The 27569-nt window shown below is 41.7% G+C and overlaps 1 protein-coding gene across 1 annotated transcript; it reads right to left on the reverse strand.

Moving 5' to 3' along the window:
- Positions 1–7648: 7648 nt before the first annotated feature.
- RAC1 (Rac family small GTPase 1) lies at positions 7649–26372 on the reverse strand. Its single transcript, XM_054041543.1, has 6 exons — positions 26144–26372; positions 15790–15861; positions 15220–15337; positions 10971–11033; positions 9441–9600; positions 7649–9289 (listed from the first exon to the last, which is right to left on the reverse strand). The coding sequence occupies exons 1-6, from the start codon at positions 26176–26178 to the stop codon at positions 9159–9161; spliced, it is 579 nt and encodes a 192-aa protein (XP_053897518.1). The 5' UTR covers positions 26179–26372; the 3' UTR covers positions 7649–9158.
- Between the last annotated feature and the right edge of the window lie 1197 nt (positions 26373–27569).

Genomic DNA, 27569 nt, shown 5'->3' on the forward strand with positions numbered 1-27569 from the left:
TGGCTGGCATCTGACCTAAAGGACCAATAAGGGGACAAGATACTTTCAAATCTTGGGGGGGGAGGGGGGAGGAGGCTTTTGTTTGGGGGTTCATTCACTCTTGGGACTGAGAGGGACCAGACATCAATCCAGGTTCTCCACATCTTTCTAAACAAGTCTCTCCTATTTCAAACTTGTAAGTAAATAGCCAGGCAAGGCATCTTAGTTTATTTTGTTTTCTCAACTTGTAAATGTACCTTTTACTAGAGTGTTTATCTTTGTTTGCTGTACTTTGAACCTAAGACTAGAGGGGAGTCCTCTGAGCTCTTTAAGTTTGATTACCCTGTAAAGTTATTTTCCATACTGATTTTACAGAGATGATTTTTAACTTTTTCTTTAATTAAAAGCCTTCTTTTTAAGAACCTGATTGATTTTTCCTTGTTTTTAGATCCAAGGGGGTTGGATCTGTATTCACCAGGAGTTGGTGGGAGGAAGGAGGGGAATGGTTAATTTCTCCTTGTTTTAAGATCCAAGGGGTTTGGATCTGTTTTCACCAGGGAATTGGTGAAAGGTTTCTCAAGGCTCCCCAGGGAAGGGAATTAGCTTGAGATGGTGGCAGCGGACCAGAGCTAAGCTGGTAGTTAAGCTTAGAAGTCTTCATGCAGGCCCCCACATTGTACCCTAAAGTTCAAAGTGAGGATACAGCCTTGACATGGTGGCATAGCGGTGGGATTCATTTTAAACCCAAAAGCCAGTAAGATTTTTTTTTCCTTCTAGCTGCTTGGAAAGCAGAGCTGAAGGTAGATGCATATCTTATCTCTCCTTGCCTGAAGGCAGAGGTGTTAAGTTTTTTTAACAAGAGCCTTTGTCAAGAGAAGGGTTCAATTAATGAGCAAACGACTGGTAAAAGGAATTTACAAGCTGAATTGTTTTTTTTTTCTTTTTACATCCTCGGGAGTAGCTAGTTAGAAAGTTTGTTAACTCAGCAACAGCCTGAGCTAAGTGCATCCCAGTTTCAGTCAACTGCAGAAGGGTGTGACCTAGCACAAGAAAACAGGAAAATGACTACCAAAGAAGTAGCTAACAAAATAGAACTGGCCAAACTAGAAGCAGAAGAAAATGAGAGAAAACATCAGACTGCTTCAATTAAAAAAACACGAGACAGAGCAGAGAGAAAGAGAAGAGAAAGCCAAAGAGGAGGCCCACAAGAGAGAGATGGAGCTTGAAAAAGCCAAAGAGGAGGCGAGAGAAAAAGAGATGGAGGAGAGAGAAAAAGAAAGGAAGCATGAACTGGAAGTAGCAAGGGCTAGGCAGGATGCACCAGCCCATCCTAGCAACTCCTCTCCAGGTACCACTTCCCATCCCAGAAAATTCCCCACCTACAAGGCAGGCGATGATACTGAGGCCTTCTTAGAAAATTTTGAAAGGGCCTGCCTTGGATACAGCATCACTCCAGACCAGTACATGGTAGAGCTGAGGCCGCAGCTCAGTGGACCCTTAGCAGAGGTGGCGGCTGAAATGCCTAAGGAACACATGAACAGTTATGAACTTTTTAAAAACAAGGCCAGACTCAGAATAGGGCTAACACCCGAGCATGCCCGTCGGCGGTTCAGAGCCCTAAGGTGGAAACCAGACGTGTCATTTACCCGGCATGCCTACCACATTGACAAAAATTGTGATGCCTGGGATCAGGAGCAAATGTTAAATCTCTGGAAGATCTGGTTTCCCTAGTAAAAATGGAGCAGTTTTTAGAGGGTGTTCCTGAGGAAATAGAAAGGTACATCCTAGATAGGAAGCCCAAAACTGTAACTGAGGCAGGGGAGATTGGAGCCAAATAGGTGGAGGTGGCAGAAAAAAAAAAAATAGTAGCAGTTGGAGCCAGAAGGGGCAACCCGAAACCAAACCTTACCACCGGGGACAACCCAAGGTCCCACCCACATCCCAAGGGAAACCCCAGACGCCTTCTCACCCCACCACACCCGTCTCCACCAACCAACATCGCCCCGGGGATACCTTAGCAGGGCGATGTTTTAAATGTAATGAACTGGGACATATAAAGGCTCACTGCCTCAAAAACTCCAACCGATTACAGTTCATTACATCACAATCACACCAAAGATCCCCAGACGCCTCTCTCATACCCTCGGAGCAAAGGGAAACCTTGAGAGTGGGCGGAAAGAAGGTTATCGCTTGGAGGGACACTGGGGCACAAGTGTCAACTATCCACCAATCCCTAGAGGACCCCAAACTCATCAACCCGAAGGCTCCAGTGACAATTCAACCCTTCGTGTCACAGTCTGTAACCTTGCCTACAGCCAAGTTGCATGTCCAGTACAAAGGCTGGTCAGGAATGTGGACTTTTGCAGTCTATGACAATTATCCCATTCCCATGCTGCTGGGGGAAGACTTGGCCAACCATGTGAAGCTAGCCAAGAGGGTGGGAATAGTTACCCGCAGCCAGGCTAAGCAAGCTTGCACCCCCATCCCTGTTCCTGAGCCGTCCACCAGGGCCCCGTCTGTGTTACCAGAGACCCAAACAAAGGTGGTGGAACCGGATCCCCTGCCAACGACTGCAACAGCCGTAGTGGATCCAATCCCAGAGACCCAGCCAAAGCCAGTCCCAGAACCGGAACTGGCAACGCAACCAGCACCAGAACCATTGCCAGCACTGAGTCCAGCGTTTGCAAACCCGTCTACAACTCCAATGCCAGAGGGCAGAAGCAGCAGATAACCCTACCCAAGAGGCTCAGCCAGAGCCTGGCATACCACATAGTGCACCAGCGGACAGCGGTTCACAGTCAATGGAAACAGCCCCAGCACCTGCATCGCTTCCAGAGGGGCCAAGCCCCAGTCCACAGTCCAAGGAGGAACTGATGTCTTCAGCATCAAGGGAACAGTTCCAGGCCGAGCAGGAAGCAGATGACAGTCTTCAGAAAGCTTGGGCGGCAGCACGGAGCACCCCACCGCCTCTCAACTCTTCTAACCGATCCCGGTTTGTTGTAGAACAAGGACTTTTATACAAGGAGACTCTTTCGGGTGGACACCAGGAAGACTGGCATCCTCAAAGACAGTTGGTAGTTCCCACTAAGTATTGGGTAAAGCTCTTGAGCTTAGCCCATGATCATCCCAGTGGCCATTCTGGGGTGAACAGAACCAAAGACCGGTTGGGGAAGTCCTTCCACTGGGAGGGAATGGGCAAGGACGTTGCTAATTATGTCTGGTCTTGTGAGGTGTGCCAACGAGTGGGAAAGCCCCAAGACCAGGTTAAAGCCCCTCTCCAGCCACTACCCATAATTGAGGTCCCATTTCAGCGAGTAGCTGTGGATATTCTGGGTCCTTTCCCAAAGAAGACACCCAGAGGAAAGCAGTATGTACTGACTTTCATGGATTTTGCTACCCGATGGCCGGAAGCAGTACCCTTAAGCAACACCGGGGCTAAAAGTGTGTGCCAGGCATTAACAGACATTTTTGCCAGGGTAGGTTGGCCCTCCGACATCCTTACAGATTCAGGAACATGCATGGGGCAGGGATCACTAGCAGGAGGGTCTCTGCCGATTGAAGTCACTAAAACACAGGATTGGGGAATTCAACGGCAGAGTCCAGGGAAGGGTCTTGTGGCCTGCAGCATGCAGGGGGTCAGACCAGATGATCAGAATGGTCCCTTCTGACCTTACAGTCTATGAGTCTAACTAATTTCCTGGCAGGGACCATGAAAAACCTGTGGGAAGCTCATGGGGTGAATCACTTGGTTGCCACCCCTTACCACCATGAAACCAATGGCCTGGTGGAGAGGTTTAATGAAACTTTGGGGGCCATGATATGTAAATTCGTAAATGAACACTCCAATGATTGGGACCTAGTGTTGCAGCAGTTGCTTTTCGCCTATAGGGCTGTACCACATCCCAGTTTAGGGTTTTCACCATTTGAACTTGTGTATGGCCGCGAGGTTAAGGGGCCATTACAGTTGGTGAAGCAGCAATGGGAGCGGTTTACGCCTTCTCCAGGAACTAACATTCTAGACTTTGTAAGCAACCTACAAAGCACCCTCCGACACTCTTTAGCCCTTGCTAAAGAAAACCTAAAGGATGCTCAGGAAGAGCAAAAGGCCTGGTATGATAAACATTCCAGAGAACGGTCCTTCAAAGTAGGAGACCAAGTCATGGTCTTAAAGGCGCTCCAGGCCCATAAAATGGAAGCGTCGTGGGAAGGACCATTCACCGTCCAGGAGTGACTAGGAGCTGTTAACTATCTCATATCCTCCCCCACCTCCAACATAAAGCCTAAGGTATACCATGTTAATTCTCTTAAGCCCTTTTATTCCAGAGAATTAAACGTTTGCCAATTTACAGCCCAGGAAACAGATGACGCGGAGTGGCCTGAAGGTGTCTACTACGAAGGAAAAAGGAATGGCGGCGTGGAAGAGGTGAACCTCTCCACGACCCTTGGATGTCTGCAGCGACAGCAGATCAAGGAGCGGTGCACAAGCTTTGCAGCAATTTTCTCAGCCGCTCCAGGACGGACCGAACGGGCATACCACTCCATTGACACAGGTAATGCTCACCCAATTAGAACCCCACCCTACCGGGAGTCACCTCATGCCCAAACTGCTATACAAAGGGAGATCCAGGACATGCTACAGATGGGTATAATCCGCCCCTCTAATAGTGCCTGGGCATCTCCAGTGGTTCCAGTTCCCAAACCAGATGGGGAAATACGCTTTTGCGTGGACTACCGTAAACTAAATGCTGTAACTCATCCTGACAACTATCCAATGCCACGCACAGATGAGCTATTGGAGAAATTGGGACATGCCCAATTCATCTCTACTTTAGACTTAACCAAGGGATACTGGCAAGTACCACTAGATGAACCCACTAAGGAAAGGTCAACCTTCGTCACCCAGGCAGGGGTGTATGAATTCAATGTACTCCCTTTTGGGTTGCGAAATGCACCCGCCACCTTCCAAAGACTTGTAGATGGTCTCCTAGCGGGATTGGGAGAATCTGCAATTGCCTACTTTGATGTGGCCATTTTTTCTGATTCATGGACAGAACACCTGGAGCACCTGGAAAAAGTCTTCGAGCGCATCCGGCAGGCAGGACTAACTGTTAAGGCTAAAAAGTGTCAAATAGGCCAAAACAGAGTGACTTACCTGGGGCACCAGGTGGGTCGAGGAACTATAAATCCCCTACAGGCCAAAGTGCATGCTATCCAAAAGTGGCCGGTTCCAAAGTCTAAGAAACAGGTCCAATCCTTCTTAGGCTTAGGTGGATATTATAGGCAATTTGTACCCCACTACAGCCAAATCGCCGCCCCGCTGACAGACCTAACCAGAAAGAAACAGCCAAATGCAGTTCAGTGGACTGATGAGTGTCAAAAGGCCTTTAACCAGCTTAAGGCAACACTCATGTCTGACCCTGTGCTAAGGGCCCCAGACTTTGACAAACCATTCCTAGTAACCACAGATGCGTCCGAGCGAGGCGTGGGAGCAGTTTTAATGCAGGAAGGACCGGATCAAGAATTCCATCCTGTCATGTTTCTCAGCAAGAAACTGTCTGAGAGGGAAAGCCACTGGTCAATCAGCGAAAAGGAATGCTACGCCATTGTGTACGTGCTGGAAAAGCTACGCCCATATGTTTGGGGACAGCGTTTCCAACTACAAACAGACCATGCTGCGCTACAGTGGCTTCATACCGCCAAGGGAAATAACAAAAAACTTCTTCGGTGGAGTTTAGCTCTCCAAGATTTTGATTTTGAAATACAACACATTTCGGGAGCTTCTAACAAAGTGGCTGATGCACTCTCCCGGGAAAGTTTCCCAGAGTTAACTGGTTAATAATTGTTCCTGGAATGAAACATATTGTTAGTTTTTATATAATCAGTAGTATGTCTAAAGGTACATGTGTCTTATTAACTCTGTTTTCTCCTAGAACTCCAGGAAGAAATCACAGCCAGTGTGGAACCGGATGTCCAACACTATCTGTGATTTGGGGGGCGTGTCATAACTATAAAGGGAAGAGGGTAACAGCTGTCCTGTGTACAGTACTATAAAATCCCTCCTGGCCAGAGACTCCAAAATCCTTTTCCCTGTAAAGGGTTAAGAAGCTCAGGTAACCTGGCTGGAATCTGACCCAAAGGACCAATAAGGGGACAAGATACTTTCAAATCTTGGGGGGGGGAGGCTTTTGTTTGGGGGTTCATTCACTCTTGGGACTGAGAGGGACCAGACATCAATCCAGGTTCTCCACATCTTTCTAAACAAGTCTCTCCTATTTCAAACTTGTAAGTAAATAGCCAGGCAAGGCGTCTTAGTTTTACTTTGTTTTCTCAACTTGTAAATGTACCTTTTACTAGAGTGTTTATCTTTGTTTGCTGTACTTTGAACCTAGACTAGAGGGGAGTCCTCTGAGCTCTTTAAGTTTGATTACCCTGTAAAGTTATTTTCCATACTGATTTTACAGAGATGATTTTTACCTTTTTCTTTAAATTAAAAGCCTTCTTTTTAAGAACCTGATTGATTTTTCCTTGTTTTAAGATCCAAGGGGTTTGGATCTGTATTCACCAGGGAATTGGTGAAAGGTTTCTCAAGGCTCCCCAGGGAAGGGAATTAGCTTGAGATGGTGGCAGCGGACCAGAGCTAAGCTGGTAGTTAAGCTTAGAAGTCTTCATGCAGGCCCCCACATTGTACCCTAAAGTTCAAAGGGGGGATACAGCCTTGACAGGGCCAGAGTAAGTGTTCTAAGTGAACCACAAAAATATCAGATTCTACAAAATATAAACTTTTCATTAAAAATGCTTCCAGCCCTCTAGGATATTAACATTCTAAATGCAAGGTAAGCATGATGCAGTGTTGGCTGCTTCTTGAAAGCCCTCCCCATTAGTCTTACTGGTGTGTTGTCTATAATGTTCATGCCATCAATTGTAACTGCTGATCACTCCTACTTTATATACTTAAATTTATCAGACAGGAATAGAGGGAGAACAAAGTTGCTGCAACAAGGGAAATGAAGAGCAAAGAAAGGAAACGGGCAATAGCAGTGGGCACAAACAGAGCGGATGTCCTCCCAGTAAGTGATGCTGACTGGCTAAACAAAGAATGACAAAGGCCATTCTTGATTAGGCCTCCCATTAGCAGTGAGATATACTATTTTAAGGAAGGGAGGAGGTAGTCCTAGAGTTATACTCCAGCCCTCTCCACAAAGGAGTTTGAAAGCATGGTCCAGGGGATAAGATGGTTGTCCTATACTACAAGTCCCAGTTTTCAAATCATTGAAGCATTAAATTGCCACCACTGGGAGCTAGAGACAGTAGTAGCTGGTTAGCTTTCTATCACAACTGAAACAGGGATCAAGGCAAGGTAGTAAGAAGCAATTTTATTTGAAGGGCCAAAGCATGGCATCCTACAAAGAGCAAGAAAAACTGTTAGGGCCAGGAAACTTCTCTCAGCATTGTTCTCGGGTTAGTGACCCAAGAACTAGTTTTTTTAATCCCTAACCCTATGACATCTAGCAACCTGGAATTCATTTGTTCTGAAGAGCATGTACTTACATATTACTGAAAGACAGACAGTTCCAAACTACTACCACTCTGCTATAAATAGCAAGCACACACACTTCTGCAATAAAGATTTAAGAACATTTTGACAAAAAAAATCAAGCACTATCAATGATGTGATTCAAGAATTTATTAAGTCATACATGCAAAACATACTAACTGCATTAGCAAAAGATCAATGTAAAAACTTCACAATTTTGCAACTTGATTTTTAAATTTTGTTCTAGTGGTTGAAAGGGTGTAGTTCAACATTGTATTCTTGCCAGTTTAGGATGTACAGAACATTGTTAGCACTAAGTTACAGAACCTCACAGACCCAAGTTACCATTACCAGATAAATCAATGTGATGCACATGTAGGTGAGCTAAAGGACAATTGTCAGCATTAGTCATGTTAGTGTTGGGGTACCTGGCAAAGTAATGTTTGAGAAGGTTCATAGCTTAAGGAGATCTAAAGTATAAAAATTACTAAAACTTGTAAACTGTTTCACATGATTTTTACACCTAATGACTAGAAGACTAAAGAAAACGCCTCAGAAAGCACGTAATTTACTGGATCAGAAGTAACAGGAAAATAAGGATATGCTTAAGTTTTCTAATCTACAAAAAAAACACAAAATGCTAATATATCAGAAAGGTTTTAAAATACAAGTTATATTGCTCAATAAGAAGAAATTCTACAAGAAAAGCATTTACTAAATATAACATCTGTGGGAATGACCAATTCAAAGTTGTGTTAAATGAATGCCCTACTTGAAAATAAATTCAAAAACCTACCTATAAACACCAACCGCTTTTTCACTTACTGCATATTTGTGACAAGTTAATTTTACTGTTACTGATTTTACCTGTGACAAAAAAAATCTATTCAGCTTAACCACTCAGTTGACAATGTAGTGTAAATTGGTCTGTACAATGTCAAAATACTGTCTGGCAATATCACTTGGTCAAACCAGATGTGTTTCACTTACCCATCACAATACAATGCTGTCAAGAGGAGTACATATACTTCAGTAAGAATATTTATTTTTAATCACAGCAGCAAGAACTAGATTGTAACTGAGCCCTTACCAGTGATAAACCATTTTTTACTGGGACTCTAAGGTCAGTCATATTGTCAATTATCTTAATCGTTTAGGTTTGATATACAATGCTATGCAACAACCACAGGTTGAGAAAACATTTACATTAGACTGCAACATTTTCCTAAGGATACCGTACTGTTACATATTTGTGAAAAACTAGAGTGTTTTGCATTTCCTACAGACATTAGAGTTTTCTTAAAGACAACAGTCTTAAAAATAGTTTAGTGCTTAGTGTTCATAGCACAACAACGCAACTTAATTCAGCAGATAGTTTGGCAACACTTGATTAATCTGAGCAAGAATAGGACTTTAAAAATAAGGCTTTACATAGGTTTGTCATTTTTTAGGATTTCACTTTTAGTAGGATTTGAAAAGCAGTTTTCATACTTTAAACAAATGAAACCATGAAATTGTTGATTGATTCAAAAATGTTATGGAAGAGAACTAATTTATAACAGAAAACTTGGCATTGAATGTGAAATGCTCCCTGGTTCTGAGCAAAGCACACAAGGTTCGGAGTGGGGGTGGGGCAGGGTAACATTTACAGCAGCAGACATTTTCTCTTCCTCTTCTTTACAGGAGGAGGGCAGAGAACTGCTCGAATAGCTTCATCGAACACTGTCTTGAGGCCTCGCTGTGTAAGTGCTGAGCATTCTAGGTATTTCACTGCACCTGCAGAAAGCCAGAAGGTTTGAAGTTACAAAACAATTCTCTACATTGTGCCAAAGATACCCTTGTTTCTGTTTTTGGCAGTCAGTTAAAAGCGGTGTCTCCTAGACAATGAATTTCAGGTAGAGTCAATGTAATTCAGTAAAAATCATACCAATCTCTTTTGCCATGGCAAGGCCCTGTGGATAGGTGATTGGAGTCAATTTCTTCTCCTTCAGCTTTTCAATAGTGTCTTTATCATCTCTAAGATCAAGTTTGGTACCCACTAGAATGATGGGAGTGTTAGGGCAATGGTGTCGCACCTCTGGATACCACTGCAAAAAAAGGATGCAAGTATGTACTTGGCAATTCAACAGTTAGCAGAAAAATTTCAGTTAAAGTCCATCTGGGCTCAGGAGTGTAATTACAGGCACAGATACCCCAGAATAGGTATACTGGACATTAACAAGACAGAGGGGTGGTGGGTGGAAGAAATACTCTCCCATATCTTTCAATATACTGTAAATTGTAAAATCAATGTGTGCCTAAATTGAAATACATCCCCTTGTTCAAGATCCACTGAACATTAAGCATAACAAAGATAGGATCCAAAAGGGGATCCCCCCCACGACAGCTAAATTTTGGCTTTGTGAACCTGGGCCAGCAAGTATGGCATCCAGCATTTAACATCAGAGAGAGATTTAACTCCTTTCTTATCCAGGACAGTTGACTTTTCTACAGGCTGAAAAATCCTGATGTGGCTTTGCAAAACAAGGAGAAGAGAATACTTTCACGATAATACAGACCATCTGCGACAGCTCTCCATCATGCAGAATGGATCATTTCTCTTTACCAATGGAAATGTGACAGGAATAAAATAAGCTTCTGAATGCCAGCTGATTTTCTGGTTACTCAGCAGGCAAAGCCCAGAGCCTAGATCAAGTCTTCCACCATCACCAAAATTTGCCCCTTTTGCCTATGTACTTTCCCAAATTCTTTGCTCTCAAATGTGCCTTTTAGAGCTCCCCGTACCACCTGACATCTTAAAATAGGTTTATAAGATTGTGTATTCCATTTAACCACTGCCTTACATTTTATTTTCCTATCAGTTTTGTCAATTACTTTTTTCCTTACCATCACACATCAAGGAAAAAGATTCTAGTTTGAAATGTAGCAGGTGCACTGCACTGCTAAAAAGAATTTTTAAGATGAATCAACTGACATGGCTGAAAGCAGCAAAATTCTGGATTTTTCCTTAACAGGTAAAGTAGCATTGTTCAATCACAGAAAGAGAAGGTGGCTGAGGTAATATCTTTTATTGGACCAACTTCTGTGAGTGAAGGAGACAAGCTTTTGAGCTGCATAACTTGCAGAGACCAGAAGAAGAGCTCTGTGCAGTTCAAAATCTTGTCTCCTTCACCCACAGAAGTTGGTCCAATAAAAGATATTACCTCACCCACCTCGTCTCTCTAATATCCTGGGACCTACATGGCTACAACACTGCAAACATTGTTCAGTCATGTAATTTAAATGACACCTGCTAAACTCCAACATTACTGATGTCTTCACAAGAATTTCATAGAACATGTGAACCTAGTTTTTCCTTTAATTCCTACTGTAAAGCAAAGAATACAGGCTGTGCCCTAAAAAACAGTACAGTGATTAGTCTCTCCAAGGAAAGAAGGGGACACTAGCCTATACTTACCTTAGCACGGACATTTTCAAAGGATGCAGGACTCACAAGGGAAAAGCAAATTAAGAAGACATCCTACAAAACAAATGTTGAGTTAGGCCAACACAGTAACCCCTGGAGAACAAACGGTATCTTCTTTAATATAAGATCGGTTTCTATTCAGCTACTGGAGGCATCTAGTCAGTAACTGCTAGAATAGTTGTGCTAGCAGCATGTTAGCATTTCAGAATCTTACTCCCAGCACATCAACTCTTGCTAAGCTATTCAAACACTGAAAAATAGTAGAACTTTGGAGGAGCCCATGACATTTTGATGGAAGAAGTAGAATTTTATGGGTAACAGTAAGAGAAGAGTCACTAGAATTGCAGTCTCCTGTCTCTTTTTCAGCTTAGACACAATGAAAGGCCAAGTGATTTAAGATTTAAATAACATCCTGCACTAATGTGCTGGTTGTGTGCTTAAGTAGAAAGTGTTACTGCTCCATTACTTCTGAAAGCAAATCATACCAGTTCAGGGGAGATTTTCTGGTCTGAGGGAATGGGTGCAACGTGGAGTATGGCTCTGAGATATCACGTCAGCTGGCCAGCATTAAATGACTACTTCTATGTAAAATATCCTTAAACCATCTAAGCAGACATTTTCTTGCATCCAGTAAATAATTTCCAGATCATTACTGTTGTGCACAGATTAAATGAATCCTGTGAGAGTTCTGAATCTATTACATAGAATGTTAATGTGAAACACTTTAACATTTCCCTCCTCCCTCCCAGCTAGGATCAGGCATGTAAAAAAAATTGGCATGCAAATTGATCTTACTAGCCCACTCCATTCCTTGGTGATTGGATCAAAAAAGAAAGGCCTTTAAAAAAGTCATCCCCTTGCCTTTCAGTTGGGGGGAGGGGGTGAATTTTATTGCAAGGAAGAGATTGGGTGAAAAAACAAAATCATCGAGGAAAAGATAGAAGAGATGGGAAATAATAAGGTTAATCTGCAAATGCAACAAAATATAAATGTCAAAGACTGATAAGCTTCATATCCTGATCGCTTCTACATTATTTTGGGAAAGTGTTTAAATTTGGTTAACTAGAAGATTAATTTCTAAATCTGGTCATCTGAAGATCACTGCAATCTTCCTACATAAATCTTACACCTGAACAAAGTATTACACAAAGCTCCAGCGTCCCTTGACCCACTTTTCATATTGGAGTAAATACAAATAAAAAACACAAGTTTATTAAGGAATCAGAGGCATTTCAGAATGTTAGTTGATTGTACTGCATTTCAAGGCTGTTAGGTTTGCTTCTGACATCTGCACTGCTAAGCACTTGCAACCCAGTCCTTCATGCATCACCCCAGCAAGTTTCCCCAACCATGACACCAGAAGAAGAAAGATGGGCAATATCACATAATATGATACTATGGCCACTACTTCAGTTTTCCAATTCTGCAAGTTTATGGCAATCCCTAGTTATGCATGTTGTGCAGGTTCACTTCTCCCCTTTACAATTCCAGGTAATCAAATGTTTGAGTGTACAGGAAGTTCTATGGGTTATTTGCAACTTTCGGTTACCCTTCTGTATTAAAAATCTTATCCAAAACACAGGAGGAAAACACATTTTATCTGCTTGTTATGCAAGAAAAACTTTACTCTTAAGAAAAGCATTGATTTAAAGAGGTATGATAGTAGTGGGAGCTCAGACCTATAAAGCAATAATAGTGTCCCAAGAGTTAAACTTTAAGTACAAGGGAACAGCTATTGTTTAGTAAAATAGGGGCCAATTTATCACTGTATTATTGTGAGGAAAAACAAGGCAACAGAACTTGGAACTTAAGTTTATTGAAAACTTTACATACGGCAATAGGTTGATCTTTCAGACTGGAAGTTAAATTGTTATCATTGGTTCCTCCAACCTAATAACAGTATGAGACAAATTAAGTTTAGGAGTAACTTTAACGTAAAGTTTGCTATTACCTGACCATTTCTTCTCAGCATTACTATTCACACCAATCCTCAGAACACAGCTTTTCTTCTCAAAAGGGGATCTCCCTTGGAAGTCACCAGACATCTAGAAAAACCCACTAGAACTACTTCTTCCAAAGCTGTAGATTTAGCTACCCATATTGATAAAGATGATTGGAACAGCAAACACTACTAAGCATGCTCATCTCTTTAAAAAAAAATAAAAGTTAAGCCACACTGGAGTGGGCAAGAGTCACACAGTAAAAAAAATTAGGTAAGAATTTTTCCTCTCATTCATGTGTCACGTTTACCAATCCTCAAAGATTTTCCATACAGTGAGAACAGAATACATTAAAGCAGTGAAGTTTAAAGTGTGAAAGTGTCAGAACATTGCAGCGCCATGTGAGAAGGAAGTTACTACATCAACTTCTAACACCCAGTCTTTATCAACTCACATTTCTTTTATTTACTATAACTGATCTGTTGACTGAGTACTAGCCCTAGAAGTTTAAATAGTACCCAGCAGGTTGAACAAACAACCATTTTGTCCCCCTGTACATAGGTTTGGAACATGACCGTTCAATGCACTTTAAAGTTCTACCTTTTCTCACGATTTGGTAGGTTCCCAACGAGCCATTCTCCATGCTGTGATGTCTTTTAGAGCAGGGGTTCTCAACCTTTCCAGACTACAGTACCCCTTTCAGGAGTCTCTTTTGTCTTGTGTACCCCAAGTTTCACCTCACTTAAAAACTACTTTTTTACAAAATCAGACAAAAATACAAATTAATGAAAAATTGCTTACTTTTTCATTTTTACCATACAGTTATAAAATAAATCAATTGGAATATAAATATTGTACTTACATTTCAGTTAGTAGTATAAATTAGTGATTATTTGTATGAAATTTTAGTTTGTACTGACTTTGCTAGTGCTTTTTATGTAGCCTGTTGTAAAACTAGGCAAATATCTAGATGAGTTGATGTACACCTTGGAGGGGTACGCGTACCCCGGGTTGAGAACCACCATGTTAGAAGAAAAAAGATGTTGTTAAGATGCTGAGAGTCTCCTAAACATGCCTGGAAGTTTCACTTGTTTTAAATATCCCACTACTGCTCCTGCATACAAGAAAGTGCATAGTTAACTGGAAGTTTTGTAGGGACCATCTATAGTTGACAGGTTAGTGTCAGTCTCTGATCTCATGGTTGAGAAGAAAACCTTATTGTGAGGATTGGTGACCATAGCATATGAATGAAAACTATGAATGAAGAGGAATAAACTACAAAACTTTAAGTTAGCGTTCACTGAGTGAAATCCATCTTATTCAGCAGAGAAATGAAATTATATAAGAAATGAAGTAGTTTTGCATTTTAATATTAGAGAACATGAAATATAGTTTCAGACCATTTATAATAGCTAGTAATTACTATGAAAAAGCTGCAGTAACTGCAAGTTTACCACTTTCTTCTAGCTGAAGGACAGTTCCATCCAATAAAGTCTAGCTCAAAACAAGGCCATTGAGTTTGGCAGAAAATAGCTTCAGGAAACTAGCATCTAAAGAGATTAGCTGAGCTGTGGTGGCAACTGCACTTGAGAGAACGGAGCAGACTACTTCATCTTCCATATACAGGAGGAACAAGGCACAGTCTATGTAGATTCAGGATTTAACTAGTTGCAAGCAATGAAACCACAAATACATTTCTCCTGATGTTATAATCAAAACTACAAGTGTATCATAAATACTCTTGACCTGAAATAACTTAAGAGCTCTAACATACCCCATGTCAACCCCAAGAAAAGAGAGTGTGGCTCTTTCACATTTAATACCATCTTCCAAATCAAATGAGAAGCTGAATGACATCAAGTGCTTAGCAAGGAGTGTCAGACTGGAGCCAAACAGCATGCCTGAAAACCAGATCTTGCTTTTGGCGGGATGCGAACCTTAATCAATCAACAGACTTGCTATTGAGATTACTCAATTCATCAAAATTTATTTTTCAATTAAATATTCTAGTCTAGTCTAGTGGGTCTCCAACTGCACATAAAGCCACCATGCCTCAGTGTATGAAAAGTGTGTGTGAAGGTTTCAACATCTCTTCAATTGCAGACAGATAGAAGACCCAAGTATTACAGCTGCAGCATTCAGATGATACTTGCCAGAGTTCAATTTTACCATTCAATTTGATATCTTAATATGAAGAAGTGTTAAAAATCTTAGTATGATTCAAGAAAGAAGCAATCAGACATTTATAGGGCTATTTAGGCTATACGCATGCTTCAAATATCTCATAGTATAAGTCTTACTGTTTGCGGATAGGATAATGGACGTAATCTGTCATAGTCCTCTTGTCCAGCTGTATCCCACAAACCCAGGTTGACTGGTTTTCCATCAACCATTACATTAGCAGAGTAGTTGTCAAAACTACAGAATTAAAAAAAAAGATTAGTTGAAGTGTTTCTTGTGAATAATAGCAAGCCAATACATTTATCTTTTACAGTAAACTACAAAAGCTGAGATAGTCTGTAAAGTCCTAGTCACAAAGATTACAGATGGAAAAAGTCAAACTCTACTCCATCTATCTCCGCCATCATATACAGTCCCAGTGAGCAGAGTGGAAGTGAGCTGATCAAAAATGTACAATAAATACTACATGGATACCACCACATATGACAGACAACAAATATAAAAGTTAGCCCAAGAAGCCAAAAGTACTTTTAAATAATTAGATGCCGAGTTAAGCTTTTATTAAGAGAAAACTAAAAGGTGATGTTTTCAACTGATTTACACAATTAAAAACCACCACCACCACCAACAGTGGCTAGTATACAGAGTTTGACATAAATTAGTTCATAGGGTTTTATTGATATACTTACACAGTGGGTATGTATTCTCCGGGAAATGCATTGGTTGTGTAACTGATGAGTAGGCATGTTTTACCTACAGCACTGTAAAAGAGAAAGGGTATTCATGGTTAAGTGCTCTCTCTTACATGCAAGGGAGAATAAACAGCCCTTCAACAGAAACCATTTCATTTTGCCATTCGAAGCAAGATTAAGCTCAAACTTGAATCGTCAGTGCTCAATGTTCTGTGACTTTCCAATAGTAAAAACATCAGTCAGAAGATAAACTTAAGCTCAGTGGCAGACAGAACCAAATAATGTAAGATCTCCTAAAATATGAAGGGGCAATAAAAAGTTACCAGACTTTGTTTGAATTTTAGCTACAAAAAGAGGCATATGTCTTAGACAGAAAACCAAGCTCTATCATTTGACCAATTTCACTCCCTGAACAGTACTGCGATAGCTATCATTAGCACAAAGTTCTTGAAATTCATAAAACTGAAAGGAATATCTCCCCTCACCCTTCATACAACTCAAAGTTGACTTGTTATTCCTTTTATAAGACTCAACTTTATTTTCCTTACACCAGTTAACTTTTAAGAAACGATTGCCAATTTCTTATCAAAATGCCACATTATAGGGGTTGGGGAAACAGGAGTAGCAGTCCTCACCAACATTTGCTAAAATGGCAGAATGAGATCCTGTATGCCAGGGGTAGGCAACCTATGGCACACGTGCCGAAGGCAGCACGCAAGCTGATTTTCAGTGGCACTCACACTGCCTGGTCCTGTCCACCGGTCTGGGGAGCTCTGCATTTTAATTTAGTTTTAAATGAAGCTTCTTAAACATTTTAAAAACCTTATTTACTTTACATACAACAATAGTTTAGTTATATATTATAGACTTATAGAAAGAGACATTCTAAAAACATAGAAATGTATGACTGGCACGTGAAACCTTCAATGAGAGTGAATAAATGAAGATTCGACACATCACTGCTGAAAGGCTGCCGACCCCTGCTGTATGCAGTATCACTTCCTTAGAAACCCACAGACATATCATGGAAAACTCATTTAGGGCTAATTCTATCCTAACATTGAATCCAAGTTATGCAAAGATTCTCCCACAAAAAAACCCAAACTCCTCCAGATAACTGGGGAGAAAACCTATGCTCTGGGTTTCTTTGAAAGCCTGATAGCCAGCTCCCTTCTCCCCAGCATTAACTAAACTCAAATATTAAGGCAGGTAGCTGATCTTTGGTAACAGGTTCAATTAACAAGGTTTGGGATAATTAAGGTTTGACTATAAAACTTTTTTTTGAGAGAGAGAGAGAGAGAGAGAGAGAGAGAGAGAGAGAGAGAAATTTCATAAAAATTAGGTTTCTAACGCTTAAGAGTTCATCTGGTCCCGATACTTGTTCCTCATTTGAAGATTATAATCCTTTGATATTATAACATTTTCCAGAGGATCACTTCACAATTAGTTGCTGCAGAGAAGATAATATCATCAGGGGATTATGTTCTTCCTGATGCTTACTCCTCACTTGAACAGATGAACTTCTCTTCAAAAGGCAAAGTATTTTCAGGCAGATGTTTTATCACCAAATACTGATTGTCCAAAATGTATGCATCAGCAGCATTTTAATCCTTACCGTACTTCCATTACACTATGACTCATGCAACTCTTCTACTTTGTGCATCTCAGATGGGTAAGAAACTCATTAAAGTCAGGTTATCTGCTGTAAAGTCTTACCTTAGTACTTAGTTGTTACACAAAGAAATCCTAGCAACTAATCAATACTACTGCTAAAAATGTCCTTAGCTTCTGCATGAGGAAAGATATTACTGCAAGGATTACAAAAGGATTTTAGTCAGGGGCCTTAATATACATAGGCTTTCTGGCTCTAAAACATTCTGAGTTAACACCCATGGCAGTTTTATCATATTTACTATCACCATCATGACTACATATTTTGTCTGGTTTGTGAAAGCATCTAGTTACTTTAATGTGGATTTCCTCTTTCCCTTCCAAGGGTAAAAAGACCTTGTTTGAATATTTTTATAATCTTTGCAACTGTCAACACCTACTATTGCTACTAATCATCTCTAGTGATTCAAAAATGAAAGCAGGTTAGGTGGACCCTGTGCTCTGTCAGAGATAGAAGTTACTGTGTACATCGCAACTCTGCCTGCAACAGGTTCCTCCAAAACACTTCCTTAATCAATTCAACAATACTTTGTTTGCTTGACAAGCCATTCAATTGTTCTTAATGACTGAAAACTAGAATCTTCAGCGAGGCCGTTGTGATCTGCCCACACTAGTGCCAGTCCGGGAATTTATCCCACAGGTCCATATGTAATTTTTAACTGTTTCTGACTCAGGGCTTGTCTACACTGGCAATTTACAGCAGTGCAACTTTCTTGCTCAGGGGTGCAAAAACACACCCCAGTGAGCCCAGCAAGTTTCAGTGTTGTAAAGCGTCAGTGTAGACAGCACCCCCAGCGCTGGTAGCTGTGCCCCTCGTGGATGTGGGGTTTTGAGAGTCCTGGGAGAGCTCTCTCCCAGCGCTCTGCCGTGACCACACAAGCCATGGTAAAGGGCTGCCGTGGTAGCACTTTAGCGTTGCCAGTGTAGACTAGCCCTCAGTGGCAGGTTGACGCACAGCATAATGCTCAATCTGCTGTAGCTTTTTGTCCCACCTAATAAAGTTTTCTCTCATTACTCTGATATAAACTCTTATAATCTGATGATATAAATCAATTGTTCACACTAATTTTGAAGCAGTAAGGAAAGTCTAAATTTCAACTGCCTTCCTGTTATATTAGCTGCAATTTCCTCTTGAAATTTGCACTGTGTTTTGTGCTCAAATTCACCTCTAATTTATGGCATTAAATTCTGTATTTGGTAAGCCTCAGTTTTGCATATTTTACTGTAGTAGATGTCTTTAAGATGTATGCAAAAAAGTGGCCTAGCAATTTGTCAATCAGGAACACATGTGGGAAGCTGGGATTTGCATCAGGATCTGGAAGTTAATGAGAGTGGACCAGGGATGGATTATCCCTGGGCAGCCAGTAAATGCTTACTTCAAGGATTCACTTCAGTGGCATATTGAAATGAAGCAGAAACAGCTCCAGTTTATCATTATGAAAACAGAGGCAGTCAAGTTGCATCCTTCATGGCAGTCCTAAAAGTTTAGCATTCACAGCATATAACAGAGAAACAATGAGGTCTATGTACATAAAAGGAAAGAGGGGTAAAGTCTAGTCAGTCGAGCTCAGGACTAAGAGCCAGAGACTCCCAAATTCTAATCCCAGCTGTAATACAGTGCCCTGGAGCAAATCACAGACCCTTTTGCAGTTTTCCCAACCTGTGAAGTAGAGATAATTACTTACCTCACAGGGTGGTTGTGAGGAATAATGTTTGCAAAGTGATTTTAAGATGAACATCACTCTAAATTCTAAATATTATAAATCTTTGTACACAAATGGGGAATTTCAAGGTGTTTTGGAGTAAACCAGCATTCTCTGCAAACAGGAGCATATTGTATTGTTTTATTATTCTTAGACTTCTATACCTGTAAGAGTCTGAGTCCAGTATATTAACACTTCCAAAAAGGAAATCGTAAAGGATATGTATGGACCCAGGCCTTTCAGAGTGCCACAGAATAGGAATAGAATAGGTCCAGATTATAAAGAAGTCATCAAGGCTTTAAACCCTAGAAGTTCTGGAGCACCAACGTCCCATATTCTATGGGAGGCTTCCTTAGGACTCAGAGGCAATACTGTCTTAAGATTCCAGAGCATGTTTCACCTGATGCCCCATTCTCAATAGGTCCCATAAGACATCAATAAGTATAAACAATTTGAATATAAAATTTAAGATGACTGGTTTGATAGGTATTGAAAACTAAGACTATTCCATTCATTATTTGCAACAGTGAATGAAGAGCAATTTTCAACTCACTGTGCAGTGGGAATGGTGAGTCTGCTGTGGGTTATTCAGAGCATCCCAGGAAGGTGGTGGTGAAAGATTTCATTCCAAGCTTAAAAGAATTAAAAGAACTGCCTGGTGCTATAAAGCCATACAACAATCAGGCTAAGTCATTAAATCAACAAGAAAAAACAAGTTCAACAGCCCTGTGTTTCAGACTTGTTCCATTCTATGTTTCCTGCCTCTCTAGCCTCTTGGCTCTCTGCCCTATGAATCAGATGTGTATGGTTACCAACTCAGAAATAAATCTTTAATGCCTACCTTTGCTGTGCTAACCTACATTACATTTATTCCTCATCTCCTGTTTCAATATTATGTTAACACATTTCATTTGAAAAGTGCTTAGAGTCTGAATGAAGGCAACTCTTCTTGGGAAGAGCTGTAATCATATAGTGAGTGGCAATCCCTTATACACAGAAACCTTAGATTGAGATGTATTAATAGAATGACTAATTGGGGGAAAATGACTAATCTGAAAATGGTCAACAAAATTTCTAGCAACTATGGCCTTCCAATCCTATTAACAGAAGTTAACAACATCAGGCTGTAACAAGACTTATAGAAAGATACCTTCTAAAAATGTTAAAATGTATTACTGGCACGTGAAACCTTAAATTAGAGTGAATAAATTAAGATTCAGCACACCACTTCTGAAAGGTTGCTGACCCCTGGCCCAGAGACTCTGATGGGAGCTTTTATTTGAAATAATCAAATATCTTATTCTACCAGTTCTGAGAACTAAATCCTAAGTTTCTTTCCCAAAAGGCACTATTCTAGATAAACCAGAATTCTACCAAGTTGTAATTTTTAAATTCAAAAGTGTGTTGTAACAGCAGCTCCCCAAATTCCAGCCCCCAACAGCCTCTCTAGTGGCCCCAAAGTTGACAGACAGACTGCTATGGGAAAGGTTGAAGTATTCAGCAGAATGAAAATTAAAGAACCATCATACTACAGGAATGCTTCACTACCGGAAACAACTTAGAATATTTGCACTGAACTAAAACAAGCTAATTGTCTTTGTTTTAAAGGGATATTGCCAAGTTAATATTTTTTTAAATTTGCTTTGTTCTATTGATACCTTAGATCAACTGAAAGGTTTACGTCTCACTATTTATTTTGTTTACTTTCTGTACTTCATTGAGCTTGGACAATGAAGCTACAATTGGCTTTTATGCACTAGAACAATGCCTCCATATTGATTTAAATCCAAGCAAAAAACTGAACTTTTTTACAGTTAAGTTTCTACTAGTTTTTTAAAATCTTGGGTCTTAGAGTAATACAGTATTGTTTATTCTTACGTATAGTGCCCTAAACACTTCAGTAGGAAAAACATTTTTAAGTATATAACAAGAACTATAAGTTTGTGGCCTAACCTACCTGATATTTTACTAAATTTAAGGGTTAGTAATTTGCAAGATGAAACTCAGCTTTCCTTCTGGGAGAATTTTTACAGCTAAGTTAAAAATCTCAGAAGACAATTTATAATAGAAAAGCTAACCATTAACTATCAAACATATCACAGCTTTGATTTATACTAAATATCGACTTCCAGTCAATGAAAATCTTTGTGTTAAGGAAAGCAATTTCAACTGCATTCACTAAAGGAAAGCCACTGATTCACTGCTTCAGTTGTAAGTATATATTAAGGATGACAAAAACCCTTACAATACAATGAGAGGTCTGGCTGTTTCTGTGGTGCCTAGTAATCAGTTTCCTTCCACTGCAGAACTGTCCCCTCTCATTAGATGAAACCGCTCAGGATTCCATAACAATAACCAGTTGCTTTCCTAACTGAAGCATCTAAACAAGCCTGAATGAAAGCAAAATACTCTGCTAAAAATAACTTGTGTCACTGCTTTTGTACCAAATTCTCATCTTCAATAAGAATTCCTTATAAATAATCAATATCAAAGTAAGTAGCAGAAAAGTGTTGCACATTATACAATCTTATTTCTCTGCATAATAAAATAATTCGGAAAGCAACAGTTGCCATCTATCACTCCGAAACAATCTTCATATTAACGATAGATACAAGGCCAAAAATATGAGAGCAAAAACATCATGTACGTAGAAACTGCTGTGCTTTTCTAACCAACTGTGTGACCAATAAATATCGGTTCAGGCATGAAGTCTAAGGCACATATAACCAGGTACACATATGGTATGCAAAAGACAAACAGTCCATAAATGTTGAAATTTAGTAGTAGCAATGACACATGTACATTTATATATTCTGGTTTGTTTTTTCTAGCAGAATTTGGCAAAGAATACACAAATTAATATGTATATGTAAGCAAATCAGGATCTCAGTTATATAGTTTAATATTATTAAACTATAAGGCTTCCATATATATTTTAAAATCATTTTTAGATATTTCTTCTAGATCACCTGATAAGCTGGTTCTTTAAAAAAAAGCAGCAAGTTAAATATCAAAACACAGAATTAGGTAATTAAATATGGAAAAATGCAACCATGGACTTAAAGAGCTATCAAAATGGGAACACACAGATCAAGATCTCATTGAGACAGCAAAGTTTCTGAAATACATGCATTAAGAAAGGCAAACAAATTGAATTTGTCAGCCCATCTCTCAAAAGCATATACAAAATTTAAGCAAATTACACCATTTTAGTTTTCAAGAAAGTTAAAAGAAAAATAATTCTGAAAATGGTTGCAGTGAGATTATACTTATATAGGACCATATTGTTGTTGTTTCTCTAATACGTTGTATACTTTTTGTTGAATGAACCACTATACACAACATGGTTTCCTTCTATTCAACATTATAAAGTGTTTTTCAAAACATGGAAAATAGCATTTAAATTTATTATCAGCAACACTAGGTCTGGCAAAATTTGTTTAAATACAATTTGCTATGTTAAGCTAGTGAGATTTTTATAAATGGAAACCGTTTGTAAAATGCGTAATATGAACAACTGACCTATTTATTAACCATTCCTATTGTACACAATCACAATGTAAGTATTGTTACGATTAGCTTGTAAATTATTAACACATTATGAAGAGTTGTATATAAGTGATTTTACTTGTTTGATCTTTATTCATCAGATTTTAAAAGTTAATAGGAAAAAAATTGCTAAGAATACATAGCTGCCATACTTGGTAAGACCAATGGTCCATCTAGTCCAGTATCCTGTCTCCAACAGTGGCCAGGACCAGAGCTTCAGAGAGAAAGTACAGAACAGAGCAATTCTGGAGTGATACACTCCTGTTTTCTTGCAGTCAGAGGTTGAGGGTAGCTCTGAGCATGGGTTGCATCCCTGACCATCTTGGCTAACAGCCATTAACAGACCAATCCTTCATGAATTTATCTTATTCTTTTTTGAACCCAGGTAGATTTCATTCTTTCAGAACATCTAACGCAGACAAAATATTCACTTTAATAAAATATTTTAGACAAAGAATTAAGACGTTGATTTAAAAATCAAAGTTAATTTACTCTATTATATTAATTTAAGCTAAGTGAAAGAATGATCTGTTATTCCTACCAGTGCCAATGAATTACAGCACTATCAGAGTCTGTCAAATATGTCAAGACTCCATTCTTGTGTAGCACAAGCAATAAGAGCAAGCCAGGTATCTCACATGAATTTTGAAATTCAACATTTGTTAAAAATTATTTTAAATAGTCTAAACGTTAATGAAAACTAATCATTCCCAAGTAACATGATGAAAACCACATTAAATGACACAGGGTGGATGGTGATTTCTTCTAGCTGTACTTACGCTTCTCAGTCTATCTACACTGGGTTGCTGTGATGTCCAATTATGCTTAGACTACACTGGGATTTTTGTTTCTATGAAAAAAAAAACTGCATAAAACAAGTCTTGTTCTCCAGCTGGCCTGTGATGCTCCGTGAGCTCTGACATCTAGTAAGAAAAAAAATGCTTCCAAGATGCTGGGAAGACCTTCCCATTATGAAGCCTATTCAACATCATTCAGCACTAAAACACACAATACACACCTTCCAACATGTTCTTTACAAAGGAAGAACTATGCATAAACTCGGGTTCAATCCCATTACAAATAATATCAGAAAGTTATTTCTATTATAATAACAGGGCATGCAAAGTACCACAGGTGTACACAGTTCTTTACAGACAATGAATATATGACAGGTTGATAATTTTTTGCATTACAATAGCACATACCAGCTCCAGTTAGGACCAGGTCCCTACCTTACTAGCTACAAACATAGTAAAATACAGTCCTTGCCCTGCAGAGATCGCAATCTACTCTGACTTTATAATCTAAATCAGTTCTCAAACTTCAGCAACCTGAGGACCCTCACTTTGATTCAAAAATTTTTGGGGACCCCCAAGCCTCTTCGCTCAGCCCCAGGCCCTGCCCCCACTCCACCCCTTCTCCTAAGGTCCCACACCTTCCTGCCTCCTGATCACTCCATCCCCCCTCCCTCTGTCACTCACTCTCCCCCACCTTCAAACACTTTCATCAGACTGGGGCAGGGGTCTGGGATGTAGGAGGGGGTAAGAGGTGCTGGCTGTGAGAGGGAGTTTGGGTGTGGGAGGGGGGAGAGGGCTCTGGGAGGGAGTTTGGGTGCAGGGTCTGGGCTGGAGCAGGAGATTGGGCTGCAGGAGGGGATGAAGGATGTGGGCTCCGGCTGGGCAGCACTTATCTTGGGCAGCTCCCGAAAGCGACCAGCACATCTCTCTGACAGCGGCTCCTACTCAGGGGGCCTCCGCACACTGCCCCTGCACCGCTGCCACAGTTCCCAGGCACTGCTGCCATAGTTCCCAGCCAATGGGAGCTGCAGAGTTGGTGCTCGGGGACTACGCGGAGACCCACGCTTCCCCTGGGGCCGCATAGATGTGCCAGCCGCTTCCGGCAGTGGCACGGGGCCAGGGTACGCAGGGAGCCTGGCTTAGCCTTGCTGCGCCACTGGACTTTTAGCGCCCAAAATCTCTTGGTTTAGCTTCAGTAGCCTCCAGGAGATAGAGGGAGGACTAGATCAGCAGGGGCCGCAGACCCCAGTTTGAGAAACGCTGATCTACATTTTAATCTTTGGCTGTAAAAGCATAGATCTATCAAAACAATGAATCCGAAGAAGTGGGCTGTAGTCCACGAAAGCTTATGCTCTAATAAATTTGTTAGTCTCTAAGGTGCCACAAGTACTCCTGTTCTTTTTACAACTGCCAGTGTTTATTACTACTATAATTAAGTCCTATTAAAGAGATGTTAGAGATAAAGTAACTGAATGTAAAACTTATACTTTCAACAGTACCTTTATTATAAAACTTTAAAGTAGAAATGAACTGTTTAAACTATACATGACAAATCTAATTAGGGAGCAGGGAAAACAGCTGTGTCCATTGCTAAACCAACTGTGGTTTAGAAGCAGTCAGGAATAAGAGAATAGCCCTACAATAACTTGGGGAAGTGGCCATCTCTTTGACAGCATCAAAATGAAGTGCACACCCTTGCACACTAACATATAGGGAAGGCCCCAATTTTTGTAAGCATAAATACTATGTATCAAGTCACCATCCAATCATCCACCTTTGGGATACCTGTCCATTCACCGCATAAACACAGAGCTCTAGGGCACCCGCCATTCACCAAAGTCCTTATAGGAGCCTGGGAACACCCTTATTTCCTAGCAATTCTGAAGCCATCCCCTTATGCCATATCTCACACTTCCCCATTTGCCAATATGAATAGACAGACCACCACCCCGGCATACATAACGTCCCCTGGTGGCTCTGCTTCTACACATCTCCCAACATGTACCCACAACCCCGAAATAACCTGCCACTGCCAACACTCATACAGAGTACCCCACTTACACAATTCTGGGGGGGAGGAGGGGGCGGGCGCTTTGTATCAATGTCATCCAGCACTAGCATGGGGATCCATCAATTTCTTGCAGTTATTTACACCACCACCTACTTCAGAATACCCTGTACACGCAGCCCTTCCCACCAGGGAGCCCTGGGAATTGGGCTGGGACTGGGTGTGGAAAGCTTGGGGGGGGGAAGAGAGGTGGGCCCCCAGGGAGCGGAGCGGAGAGGCCCGGCCCCCCTTTGGGGGGGGGGGGGGGGAACGAGTCCCGCCCTGGCCACCCCACGGGAGGGACCTCTGGGAGCGGGGGGTGAAGAAAGGCCCGCCCCGGCCACCCCACGGGTGGGGACCCCTGGGAACGGAGAAGAGGAGAGAGGCCCGCCCCGGCCACCCCATGGGGGGGACGGACCCCCGGGGAGCGGGTGGAGAGAGGGGGCCCCCGCCACCCCACGGGTGGGGACACGCGGAGAGGGAGGCCCGCCCTGGCCACCCCACGCGGGGGAACCCCGGGGAGCGTGAGGGGAGGGTGTGGTCAGGTCCCACCCGGGGACGGAGAAGCAGCGCTCTGGACTTACCCGTCTCCCACCACCACACACTTGATGGCCTGCATCGCGGCTGCTAAGGGGCCGAGTCTCTGCGGCGCCTGCTGCTACCTTGTTGGGAAGGTCCGTGAGGCTAGGGGCGCGCGGGTCCGCACCGGCGTCTGGCCGCCTCCGCCCTCAGTGCCTGGAAGCGGGGAAGAGGCAGCGGCCACCACCCAAAGCTGGGAGAGCCGAGCGCTGCAAGGAAACAGGAAGCTCCCGACCCGCTCACATCCGGCCTCGCTGCGCTCGGCGCCGCCTGCCCCGCCTTTGGAACCGCTCGACTCCCCCCGCCCGGGCTGCAACGCGGCTTCGGAGCCGTTCGGAAAAGCTCGGGTTCTCTCTCCCGAGGGCAGCCGCAACTTCGTTAGTGTTCGGCAACACGTGATTCACAGCGGGCTTGGCTTCGGCCATCTTCGGCACTGCTCGGGCGTCCCCCTCCGAAAATAACGGCTTCGGATACGCTCGGTGTCCCTTCCCTTCCCTCAAACGAGGGGGGGCCGCCATGTTTGTGCTACTAACCTAGTCAGGGAACGTGGGGGAGGGAGAGAACTCGCCTCTCGCTCCTGCTCTCGCCTCAGCCTCCTCATGAGCAGTGTGACCCAGAGGGCCTTATCTGGGCAGTCCTAGTGCGACATGGGGTCCTGCTATGGGCCCGTCTCCCAGCTCTGGTGAGACTGAAAGTCACCATGTCTGGCCATCATAGCTCAGCTGGGGTTGCCAATTTTGGTTGGATGTGTTCCTGGAGATTTCATTACATCACATTACATGACATAATCTTTAATTAAAGATTAATCTTTAATTCCTGGATATTCCAGGCCAATCCTGGAGGCTTGGCAACCCTAATCTCAGCATGTGGCCAACACACTGGCATACACACCTCTATTACGAGGGAGCCTTTTCCATCGTGCCTTCTTGTAATGCGACGTGGTGTCATATCCTGACCTAGTACTATGAGTGACCATGCCTCCCTGTCATGAAGGCCCTAGGGGAACCCCTTTATCAGGAGGGTCATTGCTAGGGTTGCCAACCCTCCAGGATTTGGCTGGAGTCTCCCAGAATCAGCATCGATCTCCCAGTGACTATTGAAAACAATCGGGGAGATTTTAATAGGATATTTCAAGAAAATTACATTACATCATGTGGGGAAAAATATCTCCCAGAATAGCGTCAGTCAGAGTTGGCAACCCTAGTCATTGCTCTTCAATGTGAGGTGGTGGTCATGTCAAAACTACATCTCACGAACAAAAAGTAACCTCATGACATTACATCATGATGCTGTGACATTGATTTGTCATGTCACAACATAACATCACACCACAAAGTCAACACATGAGATGTTATCACATTACATTTTTCTCCTTTTAAACATCTGTTAAGAGTTGAGTTAAAAGGGTGTTAACAAAAAATATACAAACAA

Source organism: Malaclemys terrapin, chromosome 10 (genome assembly GCF_027887155.1).
Source record: "Malaclemys terrapin pileata isolate rMalTer1 chromosome 10, rMalTer1.hap1, whole genome shotgun sequence".
NCBI lineage: Eukaryota > Metazoa > Chordata > Testudines > Emydidae > Malaclemys > Malaclemys terrapin.

What these genes read in the sequence shown, in the direction of transcription:
- RAC1 (XM_054041543.1), bottom strand. Translation starts at nt 26,178, where the DNA reads ATGCAGGCCATCAAGTGTGTGGTGGTGGGAGACGG. An exon ending in TGTGTGGTGGTGGGAGACGG is followed by an intron (nt 15,862 to 26,143) that starts GTAAGTCCAGAG and finishes TCTCTTTTACAG; the next exon opens with TGCTGTAGGTAAAACATGCC. An exon ending in TTGAAAATGTCCGTGCTAAG is followed by an intron (nt 9,601 to 10,970) that starts GTAAGTATAGGC and finishes CTTTTTTTGCAG; the next exon opens with TGGTATCCAGAGGTGCGACA.